Consider the following 25,040-nt stretch of genomic DNA (forward strand, 5'->3'; position numbering starts at 1 on the left):
CTCTCAATGTCAGCACCAGTCAGGATCTCAGGGTCATGAGATCGAGCACTATGTCGGGCTCCACACTGAACATGGAGCCTGCATGAGATTATCTTTCCCTCTGCCCCACCCCCCCTTAAAAAATCATTATTCTATGTTTGGGTATATTCTGGTAGGTAAAGATGCCAAACCATATAATTAAGTTTACCGTGTTAATTGGGTGGTATGAGCATGATGAGAGAACAAAAGAAATATAAGAATTATCTCCTGCCCATTATAGTATCAATGAGAATAAAGCAAGACAAAACAAGTCAAAAGAGCGATATATAATAAAATATAAGTGATGTTGATAAGATGTGGGAGATATCAATATGAGCTATGATAATCAATCCACAAGTCTTCATTGAAAGATGAACTTGTTTATAGATAGGGCAGGAGGTAAATTTGGTTTGACAGCAGATTCTTGATGTGAACTGAAGTGTCTGCCAAGGAGCCCCATAAACGTGACAGATTTCTTTTGAAGGTAAACAAAGGGCACAGACATAATGGTCACCATTGTCAATGGTGACAATGCCAGAAATAACAAAATTATCATCATGTATCTGTTATTAAGAATAGTAAAGCATCTGGGGCACCAAGGTGGCTCAGTCAGTTGAACATCTGATGCCTGATTTTGGCTCAGGTCATGATTTCAGGTCCTGGGATCCAGCCCCACAGATTGGGTACAGGTTCAGTGGGGAGTCTGCTTCTCTCCTTCTCTGTCTCCCTCTTCCCCCCGCCCTTGTGTGTGTGCTCTCTCTCTCAAATAAATGAGTAAGTAAATAAAAAATAATATTTAAAAAAAGAATAGTCAAGAATCATCATTTCATGGATTCATTACATCCTGGTTTGGATGCTATTAATTAAGTCCTCCGTAAACTTACCCATTTCTTTTCTACTTTCAAGATCAAACTATTGCTATATCTTCCTCGTATTCCAGTATTAATAATAGGAGTTCTTAAATGCATAATTTGTTAATCAGCTACTGCTCACAGCTAATTCTTGGTCTCCTTAAATCACCCACATTGCTATTATCTATTCATTTTATAGTTAACAAAAAATAGGATGTTATTCAAAATGTTAAGTGATTGGCTCAAGGCTCTAGGTCTACAAATAAATACTGATTCTAGAACTTGAGACTAGGAGCACATTTTCATTTTACTTTGCAGTTGCCTTAGGACTTACGTTTCTGCTGCCCTTCTTTCCAATTTTGTTTTAATCCATCCATAATAAGTGGAGAGAGAGAGAGAGATAGAGACAGAGACAGAGAGAGAGAGAGAGAGAAGCAGACTCCCTGTGGAGCAGGAGCCTGATGTGGGACTTGGCAATGGCAACTATTAATAAAAAAATAACATTAATATTTAACCCTATTCTATTCCTGACAATAATCTAAACATTCTCTGTGTGTTGGCACATTTAATCTAATCCTTCAAACAATTCAAAAATGGCTATGTATATGTGTGTGCGCGTGTGTGTGATTATTTTATCTTGAAGCTGGAAAACTTGAGGCATAAGGTTGATTACACAGCTTGATTAACAGCTTGTAAGTTACCTGAGCTGAAACCCATATTCGTGAAGTTGAGTTCATCAAGTTGAGTCCACGGCCTGCTTTCTTAATTCCAAGGCTGATACTCCACTTCACCTACAGGCCAAATTCTATGCGCTGGAATGTCAAGTTCTCAGTCACTTAGCTGAACCCCGCTTATTTTCAGCTTCCCCCCACCCACACACTGCATAACCTCACAAAACAGCCTCTCCAAAAACTTCATCCTTGTTAGAATACTTGCTCTTCTTGAATATTTTCTTGGTCCTTTGCACTCAATAATCCTACCCCCTTGTGCACAGTTCTGACTACAATCTTATCATTAACTAATACAGGACTTGATGAAAACTTTTCCAGATTTTTAACCAATCTCTTCCTCTATTGTACTCCCATAGACTTTTTATTCAAACCTTCTGCAGTGCTGTTAATGCTCTGTTTTTGTTGCACATGGTAATTTTCCGTGCGTGTCATGCTACCCATCCCCTATATCCAAACACCCAAAGAGAGGTATGAGTTTCTTCATTTACTGGCTATATCTTGCTCAATTATTAGTGTCATTTGTGGTACACAACCTTAGGGGCCTCCATTCAGTAAACCGCAGTTATTCTCTACAGAGCAACATTCACATTGCATTCTCTATGAACCCTGGACTATAAAACTGACTCCTTTTGGTCATCCCGGAATATAGAAATATGTAGCAAGTCCTTAATAATTATCTCTGTGTTTTAATTAATCTGTTAATAAAGACCATAGTAACAAATGAGGCAAGAAGAAACACCATGAGATCCTTCTTAAGCTATGCAACCACTCTGTGCCCTGGATTTCTAACAGATAAAATGAAGATATCAGGGCCAGCCCTACACAACAAAGCTATAGTGAAAGCAAAAACAAATGTTTTAGGGAAAACATCCACTCTTCAAAATTAAAATAAGAAAATGCACAATAATTTGGAGGGCAATGTTTGGCTCCCTAACTTATACCTTTTGTATTAAAAAAATAAAGACTAATTGTAAAGCCATGGTTTGCACAGGCAAAAATTGTATGCAAGGGAATGTATTTTGGCCAATACAGTGTGTGTGTATACATATGTATATACATTTACATATATATATATAAAATAAATTTAAGCATAGATCCTAATTTTTAAAATACTGGTGAAGATAAGACAGCATTTGTTTAATTATAGCAAGATACAATTATAATATACGTGCTTCTTACTTCCTGGAATTTGTTAGAAATCTCTAATACACTCTGCCAGAGAAAGCTTAACTGAAATTAAAGTGTAAAATATCTTAAGAAAAGCAATAAAAATTTAATAGAATAAAAAGATAGGATAAAGACAAAATGTAAGTGAACCTTCAAATATAAATAGATGATTAGCGGTGATTTTGTTAGGCCAAGCCTTAAATGAGGGATAAGATTGGTTTTGGGACTTTCTCTAAACAAATCTGGGAAGACCAGTATGCCAGAGTAGACGTCTCTCTAGAACAATGGCAATACCTTTCATTCACACGTGGAATTCTTGCATTTCTTCTATAGACTGGAGACTAGGTCCTACAAATGATATTTGCTTGTTTTTATGAATGGAACTCTTTAGCTCATCTGGTTTGAGGTTATAATGTAAAATGCCTTTAAGACAATATGTAAATGAGTAAGAACTGAATGGGATCAGCACTGGTGGCTTTTCTACCCCTAGGTATTTTGTTTCAAAGCAATGTTCAGGCTTTTAATCTACTCCGATAAGTGTTAACAATTTAGGTATTTGAGCAGCAACATTCCCCCCATTGATCAAATGAGAGTATTTCCTCAGGTGTTGACTCATTAATATTAAGGATCTCTTAGAATTCTGAAGTATGAACCAGTGACCCCGTGGATTCTATCTAGGAATCACTAAATTTAAAACGTTAAGATTGTAACTATACATAAAAAGGCCTAGCCATGCTTTTGAAAGATTGAGCTGTACAAGAAAGAGGCTTCTAAATCTTTGTAAAGCAAGCTGCAAACTGAAGATAATTTCCATAATTCATTTCTTTCTTCAATATTTTTAATCTTTAATGCTGAATCCTTTCAACTAAAACTGCACAAGCGATTAGATTCAAGTACACAAATATAAAAAAGAGTTGGTGAAAATAATTGGACTTTTAAGTAAGAAATTGAAGTTTCCCATAGACATGTTCAGTATTGAAGAATAGAATTTGCTTGATTGAGGCAAATACTAATTACACTATGTCCGAATAAGGCATTTTCTTTTAAAAATGTGAGCTTTCATTTGAATTTAAATCACAACCCTTATAATTGAGTGTTTTCTATATTGCTACTCCTACCCCTTTCCTTTTAGGTTTGCCCAGAATTCCACTCAGTTCTTTATAGTGTCCTCCTCTAATTGTTCTTTCTATGTCTGCAATCTCTTAATTCCCTTTCGCCAGGAAATGCCTATTAAAACCTCCTTAAAAGTGAATTCCTGGGAAGCCTGGGTGGCTCAGCAGTTGAGCACCTGCCTGCAGCCCAGGGCGTGATCCCCAGGATCGAGTCCCACACTGGGTTCCCTGCATGGGGCCTTCTTCTCTCCCTGCCTGTCTTTGCCTCTCTCTCACTCTCTTTCTCTCTCTCTGTGTCTTTCATGAATAAATAAATAAAATCTTAAAAAAAAAGTGAATTCCTCACATAACCCTTACACAACGGACAGTATGTATGTTTATTATTACGTAAGCTATTCTTATTACATTTTTTAGTTTCACCAATTGCACAAACTTGAAAGAAATGCAAATATTATGAGACTATATAGAGTAAAAAGTAGATATTTTATCCCACACTCATATTTTTTATTACAATTCTTTTTCTTAGTATTTGTTCTACATCCTTCAAGACCTTTGGTGTGCGCACACACACACACACACATTTATATAAGTTTAAGCAAAAAAATTGATTACGAATTCAAAAAACCTGAATCATTTATAACCTGAAATATATCATATTCATCCTTCTTTCTCATAATATACAATTCTACCAATTTTATCATTACATATTATCCATATTATGCTCTAATTTATTTTACCACTTCCTTATTGATGAACATCTAACTGGTTTCTAATATCTTCTTATTATAAATAATACTGCACGCACAGAGAATTCTTGTTCCAATATAGTTACATATATGATTATATAAAATTGTTAATAAATGCTTCTTAAAAGTAGAAATGCAGGTAGAGACAGATTTTTAAATTTACAAACTGCCTCCAAAACATTTACTTCAAGGATACTTATACAAACAATATTTAAGAATGTCTCTTTTCTGACATTTTTACCAATTCTAGATATTATTATCTACTGTAGAGTCTAATTAGCTAAGCTGGAATTTATAAATCCAAGGGAAGAAAGGATACGCCAGAGTCCTACAACCAAGGCACCATTGACACTTTGGAACAAATCTCTGTTGTAGGACCTGTACTGTGCCTTATAAGGAACTTAGCAGCATCTTTGCCTTCTACTCACTAGATGCCAGTAGCACCACTACCACCACTGCCTAGACATGACAACCAAAGGAATCCCGGTACAACCATATATCCCATGGGGAATGATATCCTGGATTCTTTCCATTAGAAATCACTAGTCTATACTCAGATATTAAGCATCTTATATAGCTGCATTTTGCAGCTTTCCTTGAACGGCAAAAATAAAAGGAAAAAGAATTAAAATCATAGTTTGGGCAATGTCCTCTGGATAACCCCATTGAAGCTATATTAGAAACACTAACCACTATAAATTTTACATGTTGTGGATAACAGCATCAACATTTTAATTACAACTTTTAATTTAGTGGCACCATATTCTTTAGATTCATTGTTTAGTGACCTCTGTGGTTCAAGGCATTTTAAAATTCTAACCATTTCTTCATGTTATATATCAATAAGGATCTCAGTACCTGTAACATTTTGTTACTTTTTTTGTGGTATTCCAACCTTCTTGAAACAATAGGTAGCTAGAATTTTTAAAAGAACAAGTTAAAAAAAACATAAATAATACATTTGTAGTTTTCAATATATTCTCATATATGGGAGTTATATTCTTACTAGAAATACCTTCACAGAAAATCTCCTTGGGATTTGTACTAAAAAATTTCATAAAAATTGAATAACTTTATAAAAATTAGAGATCTGAAAAAAATATATTGAAAACATCCCTTGGGTCTCTCAAGCCCAATTAGGAAAAACTGGCCAAGGTAAAGTTTGTCACTGATATTTTTTAATAAATATAGCTTTACAGTGAAGGATGTTACATCATGTTATGGTGAAGGTGAGTTGGTAGTGGAAGATATCATTAGAATTATTATTCACATCATATTTGTATAGTCTTTTAATCTTTACAAAACCCTTTTTACACTTCAGTTAATCCTCACAAAAAGCTTAGGTAGTAAAACACAATAAAAATAGTCCTAGCATTTAGTGAGAGATAATGTTTTACTAGATTTTCACTAGATCTAATAACTATAATCTTGACTTGTCTATTTATAAATATGAAGCCCATAGGGGGCTTCTACTATTTGTAACTTTTTAAAGAAGTACATCAATTCCTTGAGAAGAACCTATTATACTAAATCAAATTATGTACATTCTTATGTAAGCAATGGATAAATCAAGCTTCTACTCACTAAGAAGTCATAAAAATCCTTAAACTTGGTTAAAAGCTCAGTACGTGTTCTGAGTGTTGTGATACCTCTGATCTTCCTCTGAACATAAAACAACGTCCTAGCTGAAGCTGGTCTGCAACAGAAGCAAGCCCTTTGAATCAGTCCTTATTAGCATTTGCAGAGATCTTATTCTACACATGAGACAATATTTTATCTTCCCTCTAAGTATTTATTATATCCCTTGGTCTCCTTCAGTATTCTCTGCAAAATACAAAGACTCAGACTGAGAGAATGGATTATCTGTGGGGCTCTGTCTTGATTTCTGTCTCTCATATGAAAATGTTGTCATGTCTAGTTTCAGAGTTTCCCAAGAAAGGAACATTTAAAATTCCTTCTGATGAAAAAAAAAAAAAATCTGATCAAAAAGAGAGCCCAAGGTGTTCACTGTTAGGACACAGGCTTTAATCAGTAGAGCTTAATTTCCATGTGTTAGGATAAGAGCCACCATTTTGTCTGTATTTTCAAGAAGTGAAAACTAAGGCTTAGCGAATTTAAGTAATTTACTCAGAATCACCCACCTACCGAGCGGTAGAGACAAGCTCATGCTTTCCAGGGTCACATTGTACAGTTTCACTACTACATATCCTTTCCTTTTGAACGGAGCATATTTTGTTAGGTCCCTGAAGAACTTCTTCTTATCTTCTAGATTCCAAAAATGGTTTTAGGCTAAGTTATGAAAGACCTAGCAACTACAGACCTTCTAGAAATTATTCATAAATTTCAATTTTTATTTTACTTAGTAAAGGTATCAAAATAAATTACTTTTCATCTTCTTGAAAATGAGGGAAATCCTGTCCACTATAAATATCTCTTCCCCCATTTTGTTTTGTTTTATCTAAATCTTGCCAAGATTATCCAACAACTGACCAAAATGCCCTACCTAAAATCATGACTATATCAGACTATATAGGTCAATATGTGGAAAACAGGTAGTCTGGAGGTTTACTATTCTATTAATTGATATTCATAAATAATTCTCAATGCCCTGTTTGACATCTAATTGCTTAAATTCCTTTTTTTTTCCATTTTTGTCCTATTAAGAAAAAGCTGAGAGGTGAGTATAGTGCTTCACCCATTTTTAATCACCCTTAATTTCATATTTCCATTTAGAAAATTTATTTTCTTAGGAAAAAAAGTCTTTTTTGTTCTTTTAAAAATCCATATTTTATTTAATTAATGTTTATCAACATAGGTAGTATGAAATCAAAATGAAAGTACAGATAGTATGAAAAAAAAAAAAAAACCTAGGAAAACAGGTACAATGCTTTGAATATTTCAGAATAGGCCAAAACTTTATCAAGTATTAAAGACACCCCCACCCAAAAAAAGACCCAAATAAGGCTGTGCTAGAAACTAAGGGGAGAGACTTTGCTGGCAAAAAGTGTTATCAGGGAGATATATGTAAACAAACAACCCTAAGACAACACATTAGTATGCTTGAGGTAATATTTTGGAAAAACAAATCTGAACATTTCTTTACCGTTATTTATATCTGTCTTGGCTTCGTTGCTCTTGGGGCCAAATCTAAACCTTTTAACAAAGCCTACATACAATAAGGGTGACCATATTCATTTATCAGTCACCAAAATCTGGACCTTTTTAGGAATGAAAGTAGGTAATAAAAAACATTCAAATTGGTTTCATTTTATTGATGGACCTATAAAACAGCTCTATTCAAAAAAAAAATCTGTCTTCAAAAGCAATTTTTTTTAAATTAAAAAATGTCAGAGCACTATGTGCTGGACAATATGGCCATTTTGAATCTTTCTCCCACTACCCTGGATCATGAAGAAGGTAGCTGTCCCTAAGCACTCATGCCAGAGCGTGAGCTGAAGGTGGTGCTTACACCATATCTGGGTAGGGTCTGGAAAGAGAGGTGGGATATTGCTGGCCGCCATACATATTTGAGCACATGTCAAAGTCAGAATGGTCACTACGCAGGTGACTCTCACACAGTGTCCTAAGAGACATGACAGGGTGGAAGTGGAGCTTACCAAATTTCCCCTGGCTTATCTTAATAAGGTGTCAGCAAAAAAAAACTCAAATGCCAAACTGAACAGAACACTGGGCAACCAACCTTAAAAAGACTGTGACCAGCAAACAGGCATCAAGTGGATGCTTAGTTAGGAGGCACTGCATGTTCTGGCACCTGTGTGCTGAGCACCCTCGTCTCACATGACCCTTCCGTGGGCCTTGGTGTTTTAATCACATGGCTTTACAGTTTCTAGGAGGTTCTATGTACCTTCCCATCTCAGCACCTTGGCACTAAAACATTCCCTATCACTTCCCTCCAGCCATCCCTTTGTCTAGGTAATTCCTGTTTGTCTTTCAGATCTATTCAAGCAACATTTTCTGAGGCAAGTCCTCCCCGACTCCCCGACTCCCTGAACAAAATGTATTTTGTTGTTGTTGTGAGATGCCTTCATAAAAAAAAAAAAAAACTTTCCTCAATTTATAATTATACAGGTATTGGTGTGAATAATGGATTAGGAACTGATTCATATCTGTCTCCTCCAGGAGACTATAAGTTCTTTGAGAGTAAAGCTTTATGGATTTTCTCTCACTATATTATCCTTGAGGTTTACCAGGTAGTAATTACTCAGGTAATACTGCTGGGTAAATAAATAAATGATGTACCAAACACAGTATTTAGTCAAAAATGTTCACACCTTTCCCCCAAAGAGCTTTAGAGAAATCATCACCATCATGGAAATGGGATTATTTTGAAAAGTCTTCTCAGAAGAGAAAATACATGAAGCTCACATTATAGTACATCACTTTTCCTTCATTTCTTTTCTCCTTAAAAACAATTGCTGTATGTATCTACCTACATCAATCTATCTATGTATGGAACTCTTTCACTCAGGATTGTAAGATTGGCATTTTATGTTTAACTGAATAAAATGAGGGCCTGGCCAAATAATGTGAAAAGTTTTCAAAAGCAATCCGACTGGTAAAAAAAGTATACACAATGGGTTCTTTCTGTGCCCTGGATTTCTAACATGTGCACAAGGATAATAATGCCAACCCTGTAGACAGGTGCTATTAAAAATGAAATTAAAAGTATAAAAGCATCTTGCAAAAGTTCAAAAAGGAAAATTTGGGGGCAATCTTACGTCCCTTCTATTTTTACCTTTAAAATTACCTTTAAAACTTTAAATACCTCTTTGCATTTAATTGTGCAAGCTCTATTTTAAATGTGAAATGACAGTCAAATGACCTATCTGTGTGTACATATATGTATGTATATATACACCTCTGTCCTCTCTTTCTATAGTAAGTATACACAAGGAACATATTTTCCTTGCTTATATCTTAACAAAGGAGATTTAATCACCGGGTTTTCATTGTCACATTAAACGGAACTACTGTTGTAAGCATTCTTCATATATAGTTTTTCTCATTCACCTTTGTTCCTTTTCTATTATCTCGCTATGGCTTATAGCCACCTACAGTTAAAACCAGCGACAAAAATAAGCCCATGGAATTCAGTTATTCCCATGGAATCACTTTATCCTTCATGTTTATACATTTCTAGTTCTCTCCACCTTTGATTCTATTTTTGGAGACAGTAAATTACTTTTTCAAACACTGGGAAAAAAATCAGCTATTGAAATATTCCTAATGTAAACATGTTAAAAATACGAAGTGTGAATTTTTTTAATGCCTAAGGTGATTATATGTTGGCATGGGATTTTTAGTCATAATAAAATAGAAAAATTATTTAGCTATTACTTGAAGGGATGTGGGAAGATATTTTCCTAATGAGGCAGTAGTCTGTCCACTTATGATTAAGACATTTGTTGTGGCCTACCTGTGTGCTAAAGATTGTATTTAAGAAATACATATAAAAACCCATGCGTCTATAGTTTCTGTTAGATGCAAAATATTGTGTATACCCAAGGTATCCACCTGTAAAATAAAGGAGGTATACCTTCATCCTTTCCCTTTATGCAAAATTATTCCTAGAGGGTCAATACATTTTAATAATGTATAATATATCCCTCAGTTATTATTGCTGTATCTATGGATAATAGATTCCTAATAAGATATCATTTTGTCAAAATCTACAAGATATGAAACAAAATAAAAAATAATTATTTTACTGTTTAATCAAATTAATGGTTGAATGCTCTTTTACATAGGTCATAAAGGATACCTGGGATTTAGGTGTACCATCCTTCATCCTTTTATTCATTCAACCAACGTTCATTCAGCATCTTCCATACACCAGTGTTTGAGGCCTTGAGAATATGTCAATGAATAAAATAGAAAAAAGTCCTAAGTCTTATGTATCTTGAACTCTAGGCCAAGAGTCGGCAATGGACACAGTCTGTTTTTACAGATAATTTTTTACAGGAAAACAGTCACATTCACTTGTTTGTGTATTGTCTATGGCTTCTTTAATGGAATGGCAAAGTTCAGTGGTTGAAAATAGAGACCATATGGATATGGCCCTCAAAACCTAAGCTATTTACAATCTGTCCCTTTGCAGAAAAAAATTTCCTGACCTCTGTTCTACACGAGAGTGATTTAAGATAACTATCCTCTCCCATAAAATGTCCCAGAATATCATATTGGATTCATGAAGATTATGTTTCTTATATTTAAGGTATCTGGTAACTTTATCTATGTATTGCCCTTCGGAATACTCCTACCTTTTCTATAAACTTCTTAAAGATATCCAGATTTTGATCTGGAAATTTCAGTTCGACCCTAGAGGAGTTTCAACAACAACAACAACAAAAAAGAGAAACTGTATGAGCAATAAATGTTTGCCTTATTGTTAAATGATATTACATTATTGACTTATTGTTGAAGTGTTTATTTTGCTGACATTATTTTAAAGGAAAGTCCTGAAAGTAGGAGAAGATCATCTGTTTTCTATTGAAATCATATTGTCCAAAATAAAGACTGAAAGATCTAAGTTCTTATATAAGGTGCTATTTACAGGTCTAATGAGATTACATCACAAAATAATTCTTTTCCAACTGTGGAGTGAATATATTATATTTACCATTGGGCATGTCAAATACTGAGACAATTGGGAAGAACACATTTTCATATAAGCATAATAGCCATTAGTGGTAATAATTGATGTTTGCTGAGAACTTACATATTGAGCACTATTAGTACTTTATGTGAGTTATTTAATACATACATCCTTATACGTTAAATGTTATTTTATTCGTATTTTACATAGAAGGAAAGCAAAATACAAAGAGTTAAATAATACTGACCAAAAAAATAATAATAATAATACTGACCAGTCATGGGACGCCTGGGTGGCTGAGCAGTTAAGTGTCTGCCTTTGGCAGCATCTGTATTCCAATGGTACATGTCTTTTTAAAACTCTCAGTAGAAAACTTTAAAAGAGACTGCTAAACCCGTATTACTGACTTTAGAGAAATGATATGTTGAATTGATTATGAATGACTTTAACTATGAATGAAAACTGTGGATCTGAATACATACTGCAACTAGTCCTCTTAATAATTTGAATTTTAAATAACATTTTATCAAATTGGATTAGATCTTCTAACTTGGTTCACTTACATGGACTTAGAATTTAGCTAGCAAATAACTTACTCTCAGAGTGGGGAAAAGATCAGTTCTGTCATTGTCTCACTTGATATATTTTTTATCAGGATGACTTTTAACCCACAGTGTACTTGGAAACATTTGGGTCTTAATTTTTTACTTAGTTAGTGTTACTTTATTAAAACTACATAATGTTATTCAAAAATCCATTTAACAGGCACACATACAATATGTTGCAGTAGGCCATAAGATCCCAAAAGGGGTGAACCTTTCTTCCTTTAGGAATAAATACTAATTCCATCGAATGGCTTCTGTCTGACATGTGGCTCCATATGACATTGAAAAAGTGACAGCACCAGTATCATATGCATTTTAAAGAGTAAACCTTAATTTTTCCTTGGAAACATATCAATGGAAATTCTAATGTGTTCCTCCTATACCCCAGAAGATTATTTTAAGACATTCTACTTGACCACTAACGTGAACTCAGTGACCATATTTGAACTCTACAGGATAGAAAGCTCTGTTGTTCACCAGCACAGAAAGACTATGGCATTCTTAGATCCTTTGACGGCAGGGAACAGTGAAGACAGTTGCCTCCACTGGGGGGTCACTGGCATAACTCATGTTTACGAGGCCTTCACTGCTGGTGTCTTGACTAAGTTCAATGAGCACATTAAGGCCAAACAGCTAACTATATCACTACTCATTAATGTTTTACTCTTATACTTTTAACCATTTCTAAAACGACATAACTGTTACCAGTTAACATAATAAATGCCTAAGCAGTTAAGTTTGTGAAATTTTAGATGTCAATTTAACTTTTCTCCTTGGCCCTTCCTCTGTAGTTTAGGAGTTTTGTAATGTACTTAAGGGCATATCCTCTAGAACCTGTCTACTAGGTATGAATCTTTGCTCTGATAACTTCCCAACTGTGTCACCTTGGGCACATTATTTAACCTCTCTATGCCTCTGTTGCCATATACGTGAAATAATGATAATAATAAGAATTACTCCATGAAGTTGGTGTGAGGATGAAATGAGTTAAAAATAAAGAACACAGAATAATGTCTAACACACAGAAAATGCTCAATAAATATTATGTTTTTGTTACCGACTCACATCTCAATGTTACTGTAGTTTGTAACTACCTGCAAATGCTATTTTATGCCAGAACAGCGGTCCATCCAGTTGTACACCCCAGCAGTCAATACTTGGTGGGAGAGCACTGCTATCTTCTAAAGTATAAACCTCAAGGTATTAATACCATGAATGCTGTTAATAGCTCAGATATTCAATGAAGGATACTCTCCTCAGATAATATTTAGAACTATTTAGATATATCTATTATAGTTTCAGATTGTTTCAGTATGTTTCACATTATTCTTAATATAGTTTTCATAGAATTATAGACTGCACTCCTATGTCTCTCTGGACTCCTCTCTCCTGAGCCAAGTGTGAATAACCTGAGCCAAGGAGTACCTCTTAAGTCTGTAGATATTCCCAAGGCTGCTCAATCCTGAGCCTCGGGAATGTGATATAAGTTGGGGCTCGTGATGTTGGAGAGAGATGCTTCCTAGCAGCATCATGTAGGTATACATAGGAGGAAAAGCTACTCCATTCCATGATTCTGACAACAGGTCAACAAATACTGTGGCACCATAATTTCTGTGAGTTTTCACTAAATTTATACTAATGTAATTTAAAATCTAAGCTTTGGAAATTTTATTTCTAACCATTAGTTTATTAACAAAAGTTTTTTTTTTAACAGGTACTGGCCTAATCCATTGCTTCCCACCACAGCTTCATGATGCACACCAAGGGGTTTCAGAGGGGAGGGAGTCCTACCTGGCCTGGGCGTATTCTTTACTAGGCTCAAACCTTTTATATGTGCTTTCATCCTCTACATACGTTTAGAAAATGTTATAAGTCTCTGCACATACACACATGTTCAGGTTACACAACAATTGCAGCATCTGAAAATTTTCCCCTTCTTCCTTTGAGATCTCTTTTCAAACTGTTGTATGTGAAGAGGGTAATGTCCTTGGGGTTTTCTACAAAGAAGCCAGTGTCCTCAGATTACAAAAAGGATCAGATATGAAAATAATTTTGAAGCTATGAAGTTATAGTTGCCAGACAAAACATAGGATGCCCAATTAATTTGAATTTCAGCTAAACAACAAATTAGTCTTTAAGTATGCCCCAAATATTGTATGGGAGATACTTATACTAAAAAATTATTTGTTGTATATCTGAAATTCAAATTTAACTGGTATTCTGTATTTTTATTTACTAATGAAGCAACCCTATGACAAGGGCCTATACATGTGTGCATTATACAGAAGAAAATGTGACAGGTACTTGAAAGTACGAACTGTATTTATGAGTTACTGAAAAGGAAGTTTTCAGTAAATTTAAGTAAATTATAATTTGTTGATCTTTTTGTTTTAATAAACACAGATACAGAACCCACAAGTAAGTTTTGACATAATTAATTACTCATCAAATATCCAGAACATCAATAATAAATATGAGTTATTGATAAATGAGTATTTATTGTAAACTGGATTTTAAGTTCTTATTTAAAATATAGGAAACACTATAGGGCATTTCATATATATGTATATATATATATATATGCAACTTTTATTTTATATTTATGTCTTTTACTTTGCATTAGTTTTCTGTTGCTGTCACAGCAAATTACCGCATATTTAGTGGCTTCAAACAACAAATCTATTATTTCACAGTTCTGGAGGTCAGAAGTCTGGGTACAGTGTGGCTCAGCTGTTTATTCTGCTTAGAGCCTCACTAGGCTAAAACTAAGGCATCAGCCATTCTGGAGGCTCTGGGGGAGAATTTGTTTCCACTCCTAGTTAGGTTGTTGGCCAAATTCAGTTTCATGCGATTGATTTCCTTGCTGGCTGTGGAACAGGGGTCATCCTCCATTTGTAGGGGCCTCCCACGTTTCCTGCCTGACCTGAGGACCCCCCTTGTCTTCAGTTCTCTCTGACCTCCATTTCTGCCCCTCTTCTGTAGCCCCTGGCTGCTGAATCTCTTCTGCCTTCTTCTTTCCTTTCTAAAAGCTCACATGCTCACATTGGGCCCAACAGGATAATCCAGAATAACATCTTTATCTTAAAGTCCATAACCGTATTCCAGCGGCACCATCCTTTTTGCTGTACTCACAAACTGCAGACATTAGTTGTGCCTGTTTTCTTGGAAGGGGAGACTTTTTTTTTTTTTTTTTTTGCTCACCACATACCCCACTTTTTCTGATACTCTCTGTGTTTAGCATTCTAAGGCATGTAAGGGTGTGATTCCAGTGGAGAAATAAAATCAAGATGAACGCAAAACTCTCCTTGATTCCAATGTTGCTAGTAGATATTTTTCTTTGATTAAGAGAGGATATCCTTTGATTTGAAAAGCTTCCATTGAAAACTATTGAGCCATCTATGCAGTGCTCTAGGGATGGAGAATGGGTCACTGTTTGGGGGCAGGGGGGTAGGTGGGTGGGTTTTGTTTTTGTTTTTAATGCCCTCTCCGTAGGTTAGTAAAAATCTACCCTCTGTCCATGGCAGAAGCACATTAACTAGGCCAGTTCGTCTAAAGGTAATAAAACTATTTGAAAGGACACAGTAGTTGTGATCATGACACATTCTTAAATGAACCAGACTCTATTTGATGTATGTGAAAAATTAAAGCATAGGTCTAAGAGTGCTGTAAGAGACATTTTCTCATTCTTTTGGTGAGATCTGACATCAGCATATAGATGGCTTCATCAATTATTGAGAAAAAGACTAAGAAAAGAAAAATGACTGATTGGGATGCTTCATTTTGAAGTCTGAATTTGAAGCCCTTGGGTCGAATGTACCTGTAGGTCTAAATCTTTCAGAATTAGCTCCTGCTCTCTCTCCAGCTTATCTGTTTAAGTTTCTTGTTTAAAAAAAAATAAAGCATTTAAAAATTTTTAATGCACTCTGTCAAACATCAGAACATGTGTGCCAGACTTTGAAGCAACTGCATATATCAATGAAGGGAAGAAACAGATCTCCGTGTAGATAAATATTCCTTAAGATGAAGCCAGGAGAATGATTTTAAATTTAAAATACCAGTTTCTCTCAAGGGTTAAGTTTTCACAACTTGAATGATTTATTTTTTCTTCACAGCTGTTTTCCTTCTCTGTATTCTCAAATGCAACAGTGAATTTCAGAGTTCTTACGTTTGCCACCTAACGGTCTTGTCTTGCTTATTCCTCGCCAAGTATTAAGGACTTGTAGTTGACAAGCTAAAACTGTTTTTTTTTTTTTCAATTGAAACAAAAATGACAACAAACGACCTTGTTCATTTGCAAGTCATTCATTAGCCTCTGTGGCTTTTGTGGCACTAATATTTAGAGATAAATAATGAGGGAACCACAGCTGATAAAATCAGCACGCATAGGTAAATATTAATGAGCAAAAGTGTGAATCATCTTAAAAGCACCATTCCCTTAATTACGGCTCATATTAACAATTTTTCTTGTGTTTGAAAGAATCGCGCAAGTATTCAAATCAGTTATCGAGATAGCCTTGCCTGTGAACACAACGCTAGTAGTATCTTTCCAGTTATTTGGCCTAAAATGCCCATATTTATTTAGCCTCAAAGCCATTACTTCTGGAATAACTGCAAACCATTTACTATCAGAAATACTTTTTAATTCTATATAATCTTGTTTGGGGCTTTTGTTTTTATCTCACACTCTTCGTACTTATTTCGTAAAACATCCCCTCCAGAAAATACTTTTCCATACCATATAAAATGTGGTGTTTCAACTTAATCTCCACCTCTAAGTGAATCAAGTCTTGTGCCTTTGGGTGATGCTGATTATTTATGGTTTTTCACTCTATTTTAAAAAGGGTTTAAAGTAGCTTATATATTTACAGATAAAGAGGGAACACAGGCAGTGTAAAAGCCGCAAAAACAAATTTTTCCAGTTACCCCAAATTTGCTCAATATTATAATATGATGTTGCATTTGTCTCTGCGAGTTTCGTTAAAGAAAAAAAAACCTACTCTGACACTTGTTAAAATGGTAAGGAAGACTTTTTCCAGGACTACTGTGATAGGTGTCAACACTATTGCGATGGGGAGAGAGATTCAGCTCAACTCTGAATACAATGAAGCCAGCTGGGATTTACAGGATCAGGTGGTGTGGTGGGGAGAGGGGAGTGTGTGCAAAATTGCTAAGAGTGGATGGCTGGGGTCGGGAGAATTCTTGCTAAATTTAATTTAACAGGACTCTTGCTGGAAGGTGGGCCAGTGTGATCAAACATCAAGGGTGGGAGATGAGGAATTTAATTAGATATTGAGAGTGACCAGATACCAAGGGTGGTAGTAGGATTCTCTCTAAGCTGATTTAGCAGGATTCCTGCTGAAACTGAATTCTGCAGAGATGGACACCGAGGCGCATGGCTGAGGCTGACTAAAGTGTGGCCAAGGAGAATTTTTTTTTCAGTGTCCTATTGACCAGGGCAAGGGAAGAACACGTTTGCATGCAGAACTTACACTGTCCAAAGCAGTGAAGGACACCATCATCATCTGTAGGTCCATGGAATTGAGCTCCAGGTCTGATTTAATCATTTGGGTTTCAGTTTTTTAATAAACATACATTGGGAGGCAGTGTATGGATAAGGCGGCATTTAAACAGAGCTGGTGAGGGAATTTGCCTCGGGAATACCAGAGAGCCCAGAAAGTACAAGCACCCTAAGGCCTGCTGGTATGCTGGAGGAAGGACAGGGAATCCAATGTGAATTAGTGAAGTGATCAAAGGAGAGAGAAGTAGGGCTTGAGAGAAGAGGGATAGTGAGAACCAAATCATTTCAAATCTACAGCCCATTGTGAGGTCTTTAGGTTTAACTCTGAGTGCGAAGGGAAGCCATCGGAGGGTTCTGAAGAGAGACTTGGTCTGACTTACATTTTAAGGGGATCAATCTGCCTGCTGTAAAGAGAACAGATTGTAGGAGGGCAAGGATGGAAGCAGAGAGACCAATTAGGGGCTTTTGCAATAGCCCAGGTGAGGCACAATGTGGCCTCTCCCAGGATAGGCGCTGTGCAGACAGTAAATGGTAGTCACATTCGGAGTATGTTTTAAATGTAGAGGTGAAGGGTTTGCTGATGAATAAAGCTGACCTGCTTGAAGGATGAGATTACTTTTTCTTTTTTTTTTTTTTTTTTTTTTTTTTAGGTAAGGAAGATTGAAGCAAAATAGGTTCTTTGGGGGGAAGAACAGCAGCTTGGTTTTTGACATTTTCAACTCCTGATGCCTATTAGACATAGTGAAGCAATCAGATAGGATGTAAGGGTAACATTTTGAGCCATAAGATCTGATCACCTAAAAAATGAGTGAATGTGCAGAGATTGGTCCAATGAACTGCTATACTGAGCAATCACTTTCTCTGGGTTTCTCTCCTTTGGCTTTACTAGTCATTCAAGACTGGCTTAGAAATCCTATGTTAGGGTGTCACTACCTGTGTTCTTTTGCTCTTCTTTGCAAACAAACACCGGGCACTTACTGAATAGTGTTTACTTGCCTGTTGACTGGTTATCTCTTCCATTATACTCTAAGTTCCTTAAGGAAAAGGCTTAAATATGTAAGTGTTCTTGAGTGAAAGAATAAACTAAAACTCTTTGCATTTAAGGTAAAATCTAAGTAATATTCATCCCTGTGTACTTCACTCACCTCTTCTCATATTACCCTTCCCTTTGTTGACTTCACCCCAGCTGCCTTTGCTAATTCCTTCAAGACTTGCAATACCCTCAACTTTCTCAAGCTTCATGGATTCTTTGATCTGTTAATGTATCATAATTTAGTAGGTCTTGGTTTAAATACTAAGTCCTAAGAGAAGTACCTCCCAAACCTTTATCCTAATCCACCCTCATTTTGTCTATCCTAGTAATCCAAATTTGTGACTTGATAGCATTTATCACTGTTTGTAGGTTTACAAGTATTTATGTCATTACTTACTATATATCTTCTTAACAAGTTTATGAGAACAAAAGACAATGCCTGTTGTGTTCATTAATATGTACCCACTCCTGGGATCCCTGGGTGGCGCAGCGGTTTGGCGCCTGCCTTTGGCCCAGGGCACGATCCTGGAGACCCGGGATCGAATCCCACATCGGGCTCCCGGTGCATGGAGCCTGCTTCTCCCTCCGCCTGTGTCTCTGCCTCTCTCTCTCTCTGTGACTATCATAAATAAAAAAAAAAAAAAAATTTAATATGTACCCACTCCTAACCACTATACCGGAGGCTTGGGCCTTCTATAAAATATTTAGAATACATATAAAAAGCTTCCTATATTTGTATTAGTACCAATGAATATGGATAATAAAATCAATGTGTTTGTGATTTTTTATTACATAAAACAGTAACATCTTTTGATAAAAATATTTTAATCTGTTTCTCTTATAATTGGGAAAGTATGAGATCATGGAGTAAGAATTAGTCTCCTACTTGTCCAGAAGCACCTGGTTTTTATTACATATGTAATATGTAAACATTCTCCCTATTGTACAGAAAAATGTGCTTTCCAGAACTGTATCACCCGTAGGGAATGTTATGCCCTTCGCTATTTTGGCTTATGATGTGGAACAGCATTTCAAATGTATATGGCCTTCTGAGAAGACACAGCAGTATGAGCAACTATTTTTCAAACCTTTTTTATTGAAAAGAGTTTAAGAAACTTTGCTCAGTATAACAATCAGTCACATGGAAAGATTATGCATCTAGAAAACAATTTTTTTTGTTAAACTTACCTCATAACTCTTTGTTGAGATAACAGATTAAACATTCCATAAAAATTCAAACCAATACTATTCTAACCAATCATGGTTTGAAATATATCATTTATACTAACCAAATTTTAATACTTTGTATTATTTTAAAAATATATACCCATATTCACAAAATTAAATACAATTATTGTTTCCAAATTTATTTAAATAAGCTATAGCTATAAAAACCTAGAAAATTCTATGTATCCTTCTTTTGCAAGTAAAGACTCCCCACAAAATTAAATATTATTAAATTATCATTTCAATTAGTTATTTGAGCCTAAGACAGGGTGAAACTATTAATCCAATCACTTTTAATATGCTTTGTCTCTCCTCTACAATTGCTGAATTCTTTTCTTTGTATGGAAGAATTACTGTAATTAGAATTAATTAATCATATAATTAGAAGTGATGGACATTTGGAAGCAGAAGGAAAGGAATAGACTCATTCCTTTAAGATTTTCTCTCAAGGGCTTCTCCATGGAGAAGTGACAACATGAAATTATCTGACCCATTCTTCCATATTCCTTTATATAATAGTAATTAGTAAACTTTGAGAAGCTATGTAAAACTTCTTAGAATATAGAAGAAAAATTATTTTTCATAACTCTAAGGTTTTGAAATACTGCTGTAAGGATTAGGTAATAATATACAATAATATACTATATTTATATACAATAATACACATTATTGCACTTTGCTATTATTACAAAATGGCTTTTGAAAAAATCTGTTTGGATTAATAAAATATATTCAATAAAGGATCAACATACAAATTATTTTTATAATCTTTAATATTTCTAATTGTTAGTATTTTCATATTAAAGTAGATACACATTTAAAATACACCCTTGATTTAGTCATCTGGCATCAGAAATAGGACTTTAAGTTTTCCAAAATGATAGGAAAAGAGGAAATTTCTCACAATGCTCAGTTTAAAAGGAGTAAAAATTATATGTACTCTACTTAGCCCATAATAGGAAATACAAATAACAGAATGATAAATATTAGTAAAAAGTATATACCTTCAGATAAACATTCATTTCATTGATTAATATTTTGAAAGTTTCTGAAGTTAAATTTAGAGAAAGGAAATCTGAACACAAACTTTAGGAGACATAGCTAGATGAACCGTACAAAAGAGTACACCCAAGCATTTTCTAGCAAAAGAGAAATTGAAGGTGTTTTGTTGGGTTTTCTAATTCCTCTGAATATCTTTTTTCCAGTTTAGTTTTTTAAAGGTTGACGGAATTATCGCTAACACTTCTCCTTGAAGCAGCATATCATTTAATGAACAAAAATTTGATTTCTCAAATGTTCACAAAGTTTTTCAAACCAAAATGCAATTTAATATGTAGATGAATCCTATTATTGGCAGCAGATGATCCTCATCAATCTGTAGATGTGATCTTACATCTGAAGAAGTTCCTTGAACAGGGTGTTTAATACAACCTGCCACATCGTACCACCATTTGTACTATCAATTTTCAGTGATACCATAAAGATCAACCACAGATTTGCTTCCTTAAATCTACCAGAGGGTTTGTACTTTGCAATATACATAAAAATCCCACAATTTTCTAGTTTCTATCTTATTTGAAATCTTTTATCTACTTCCTTCGTATGTATCTAATTGACTGTGAAAATCATCTCTTTTTGGAATTCACTTATTTTCTCAGGTTAATCTCTTGGCGTTTGGATTTATCATATACAAAGTTTTTCGTCACACTGCGGGGTTGAAACCAGAAGTTAGTTGCTATGAGAACATAAGGTAAATGTCTCTCAAACTCTATTTCTTTAGTAGCGAAAATCTTTAGTGACTTGAGGCACAAATAATTCTTGGAAGGACTATTTTTTAAGTCATTTTTTATACTTTTTTCTTCCGTATCCAGAATACTTATTGTTAAATAACAATTAATATGTCTAAAAAGACTGTCATCTCGACAGATGAGATGGTAAGTGAAGCATTCTTTTCCAACATGCCCATTGAAAGAAAAGATGCTGGTTGTGTTTTAAGGCCAAAAGAGACCTTCGTGATTTTTCTTTGGAAAACATTCCTCGGAGCTTAGTAACTGTGTTTCTTTCTTGTGATTCCTAGTTTGCATGCTGCCATGATTTTCCCTTCCACCCTCTCTTTAAAACTGATTTATTGAGACCTTGAAAATGGTTTGTTCAGGAAAAACTGAAGTGTACTATAGGGAACGTTAGAAACAACTAACGTTTGTGTTGCTTGGAAACACTCCTGGAGTTTCAATACCTCGCACAAGATTTATAGTTCGGATTTAGCAAACGTTTGATCGATTACTTTCTTTTACTCCTCACCATTCATAGCTTCATGTAGTGTGCTGGTTTTAATAAAGTTGAAAATGACTCATTTTCTGAGGGTATACCACTAAAACATCTTCTGCGGTACGGAATGATTGGACAAAGAATGAATAAGAAAATAATCATTAGTTGCCTCATTTTCAAAGCAGTGTCCTCAGTGAGCAGGATTGAATATTGCTTTCCCAAAGTCATAGGCAATAGACTGAAAATATGTAAGAGTGTTTCATCTAATTTTTAAGAAATCAGTATTCTGACCTGAATTTATTTTGAGATAACTACATTGCAGCAGTGAAGAAAAAAAAAATCTAAATTTATCCCTATACTTTCTTTACTAAACCTGAGAGAAAAGCAGAAACTTCCTTTGACGTCACGTGCAGGTGCTGACCCAAATCCACGCAGTCTACAAGGCTTCTAAGGGAAAATACTTCCTAACAGATACATGTCTTACCTTCAGGAATGATTGCAACATTTGATTTGAAATCAAAGCATATACACTGCAGTACACCAGATAAAAATAATTTAAGATTAAGGAAATTCCTTGAAAAATACTCTTTTAATCGTTTTGGAAGCACATCCTGCCGCGGGGCAGTAACACACCCTAAAGGCTGTCCCGTGAAGCTAGAATTAATAATTCATCAGTTTCAAAATAATCTTTTGGTCTCTGCAGATTTCTTAATTGCACCAAACACTCATTGCCCACATAATTTGAGGGGTTTAGGGGTGTGGGGGGGTATATATGTAGTTTTCTTAACTGAAACGTTTCTAACATGTTATAGGTCTTGTGCCAGGGGAGCCCTTGCTCTCCTCTTCCTTCTTGGCACCACCTGGATCTTTGGGGTTCTCCATGTTGTGCACGCATCAGTGGTAACGGCTTACCTCTTCACGGTCAGCAATGCCTTCCAGGGGATGTTCATTTTCTTATTCCTGTGCATCCTGTCTAGAAAAGTAAGCAATTTTGTTTTACTTTTGTTTATTTGCTTTTTTAATTTTGGTGAGCCCTATACCCTATTCGTGTAGTATCAGTTACCAAATTGATCAAAATTCTTATTCTCATGGATTCATGTTGAATCTTCATAACCTAAATACAGGACATTTTCAGAGCAAAATCAGAACACCTAGCTGTTCATATGGAAATATGCCTTCAAAAAAAAACTTGCCCTTAGGAATGTAAACATAGCTTATATTCATTTGAGCATATTCTGATAGGCAATGACAAAACGATACTTCTGAAAACCAAATATAACAATTTAATGTGATTTGAAAATAACTTAATGTGACTTGCAATTATGTTTAACATTTCCTTTTTTTTTTCTTCTTTTCTTTTTTTTTTTTTTTTTTAGATCCAAGAAGAATATTATAGATTGTTCAAAAATGTCCCTTGTTGTTTTGGGTGTTTAAGATAAAAAATAGAGAACTATGGATAATTGTTACTACACATAAAAAAGCCAAGCTGTGGATGACCAATGTGTGTAAATGACTTGAGCCAATTACCCAATTATTAATTACTAGCTAGTCAAATCTTTTAAAACAGTTTTTCTGTTTCCAGTGTAGGAACTGTAGGTAAGATATCTTAATTGTGTACCAGAGAGCTATAGTTTGCTTTCCTACGCGACATGGTTAGTTATGTCAAAACAGTATTGCAGATATGTGAAAAGTAATTGGTTTCTCAGGAGTGATATCACTGCGCCCAAGGAAAGGTTTTCTTTTTAACACAAGAAATATATGAATGTCCTGAAGGGAACCACTGGATTGATATTTTTGTGACTCATGTTGCCTTTGAAACTAGTCCCCTATCACCTTGGTAATGAGCTCTGTTACAGAAAGTGGAATATGAGAGGATGAAAGGGCAGAATGAAAAGCAGGAAAAAAGAAATGGTTATTATAACAATGAGATGTATTTCGAGTAAACTCATTTTTTTTGCAAACCAAATGAGAAATTATAGATAAAATAATTGAACAAACACACCTTGCCATTGCGTGGATTGTTCTGAACTTAAGTTTCTACTAAGACAACTTAGATTTATATTTGTTATATCCATCTTCCTTCCTAATGTTCTAAAAAAGACACAAAACTTCACAGATGAAAATGACAAACAGTTATGTCCTGTTTTTTTTTTTTAGGTGATGCCATAGTGGGGTATATACGGTTTCTGTACTCCTTTCATTGATCACAACTTCATATGCTTAATCAGTAATACATAAATGTGTCAAACTATAATATTGTTCAAGGCTGTAAATGTAAAAATAGTGTATATAAAGCTGAAGTATTCTATTCTATAACCTTTTCAGTTAGTGAAAAATATTATATCTCATTAGGCTAGTCTGGGTGAGTTCTTTACTTCTTTTAATTTTAGATATGTTCTAGTTCACATCACAATTTTCCCTTTTAACTTACTATTCTTAAAAGGGCATTGTAAATATGAAAGTTATTCAGAAAGTGAATTGCTATTTTTTTTCTGTTCAGAAAAGTACACATTTAAAAAATGTTATTTATAACAAAGAAATCCCTGAGAACTGTAGAAATGTTCACAGTGGATCTATTTTCTGACAGTTTCCTACTATCTATTAAAGCATATCTGCTTCAATGTATGGCTTCTATCTATCCTCAAATCTTCTCATTAAAATGTAGAAGCAGTGATTTTATTTCAAAAACATGTAATTGCACCTACCTGTAGAAGTATGCCAGTACACTAAATGTTGTGATTTTAAATTAATTTCTCCAGCTGTTAAAATGAAGTCTGTCAAAACTTACTCTAACAAATAAAATGTTATCTAAATGAATACAGCTACTGCTTTGCTGAGTCGTTTGCTCAAGAAAGATGAGCTACCCGCCGATATGTCTTATACATTTTTAGAGAATCCATGATACATTTTCATTATATCTTCTGATCTCTTATATGCTAAGCCTATGACCCGTTATTAGAAATGTCATTATAGAACAGTGTTATAAGAATGTGATATTGAAAAACCAATCTGTTCAATCGACATATACAAATGATGTATGGTAGGCAGAGTAATGGCTCTCCCAACACTTGCATGCCATAATCTTCAGAATCTGTAAATACTACCATTAGGGCACATGGAGAAGAGAATTGCTAATCAGCTGACCTTG

At 34.8% G+C, this 25,040-nt stretch overlaps 1 protein-coding gene across 1 annotated transcript in view; it reads left to right on the plus strand.

The window, feature by feature from the left end:
- The window catches only part of ADGRL4 (adhesion G protein-coupled receptor L4), a 110,794-nt gene extending 86,085 nt beyond the window's left edge, over positions 1-24,709 (plus strand). Inside the window, exons 14-16 of the mRNA XM_041748817.1 lie at positions 21,283-21,374; positions 22,705-22,873; positions 23,269-24,709. Coding sequence (XP_041604751.1) covers positions 21,283-21,374; positions 22,705-22,873; positions 23,269-23,331 — 324 coding nt within the window. The 3' untranslated portion in view covers positions 23,332-24,709. The remainder of the gene's footprint in view (positions 1-21,282; positions 21,375-22,704; positions 22,874-23,268) is intronic.
- Positions 24,710-25,040: the final 331 nt, after the last annotated feature.

Source organism: Vulpes lagopus, chromosome 3 (genome assembly GCF_018345385.1).
Source record: "Vulpes lagopus strain Blue_001 chromosome 3, ASM1834538v1, whole genome shotgun sequence".
Lineage (NCBI taxonomy): Eukaryota > Metazoa > Chordata > Mammalia > Carnivora > Canidae > Vulpes > Vulpes lagopus.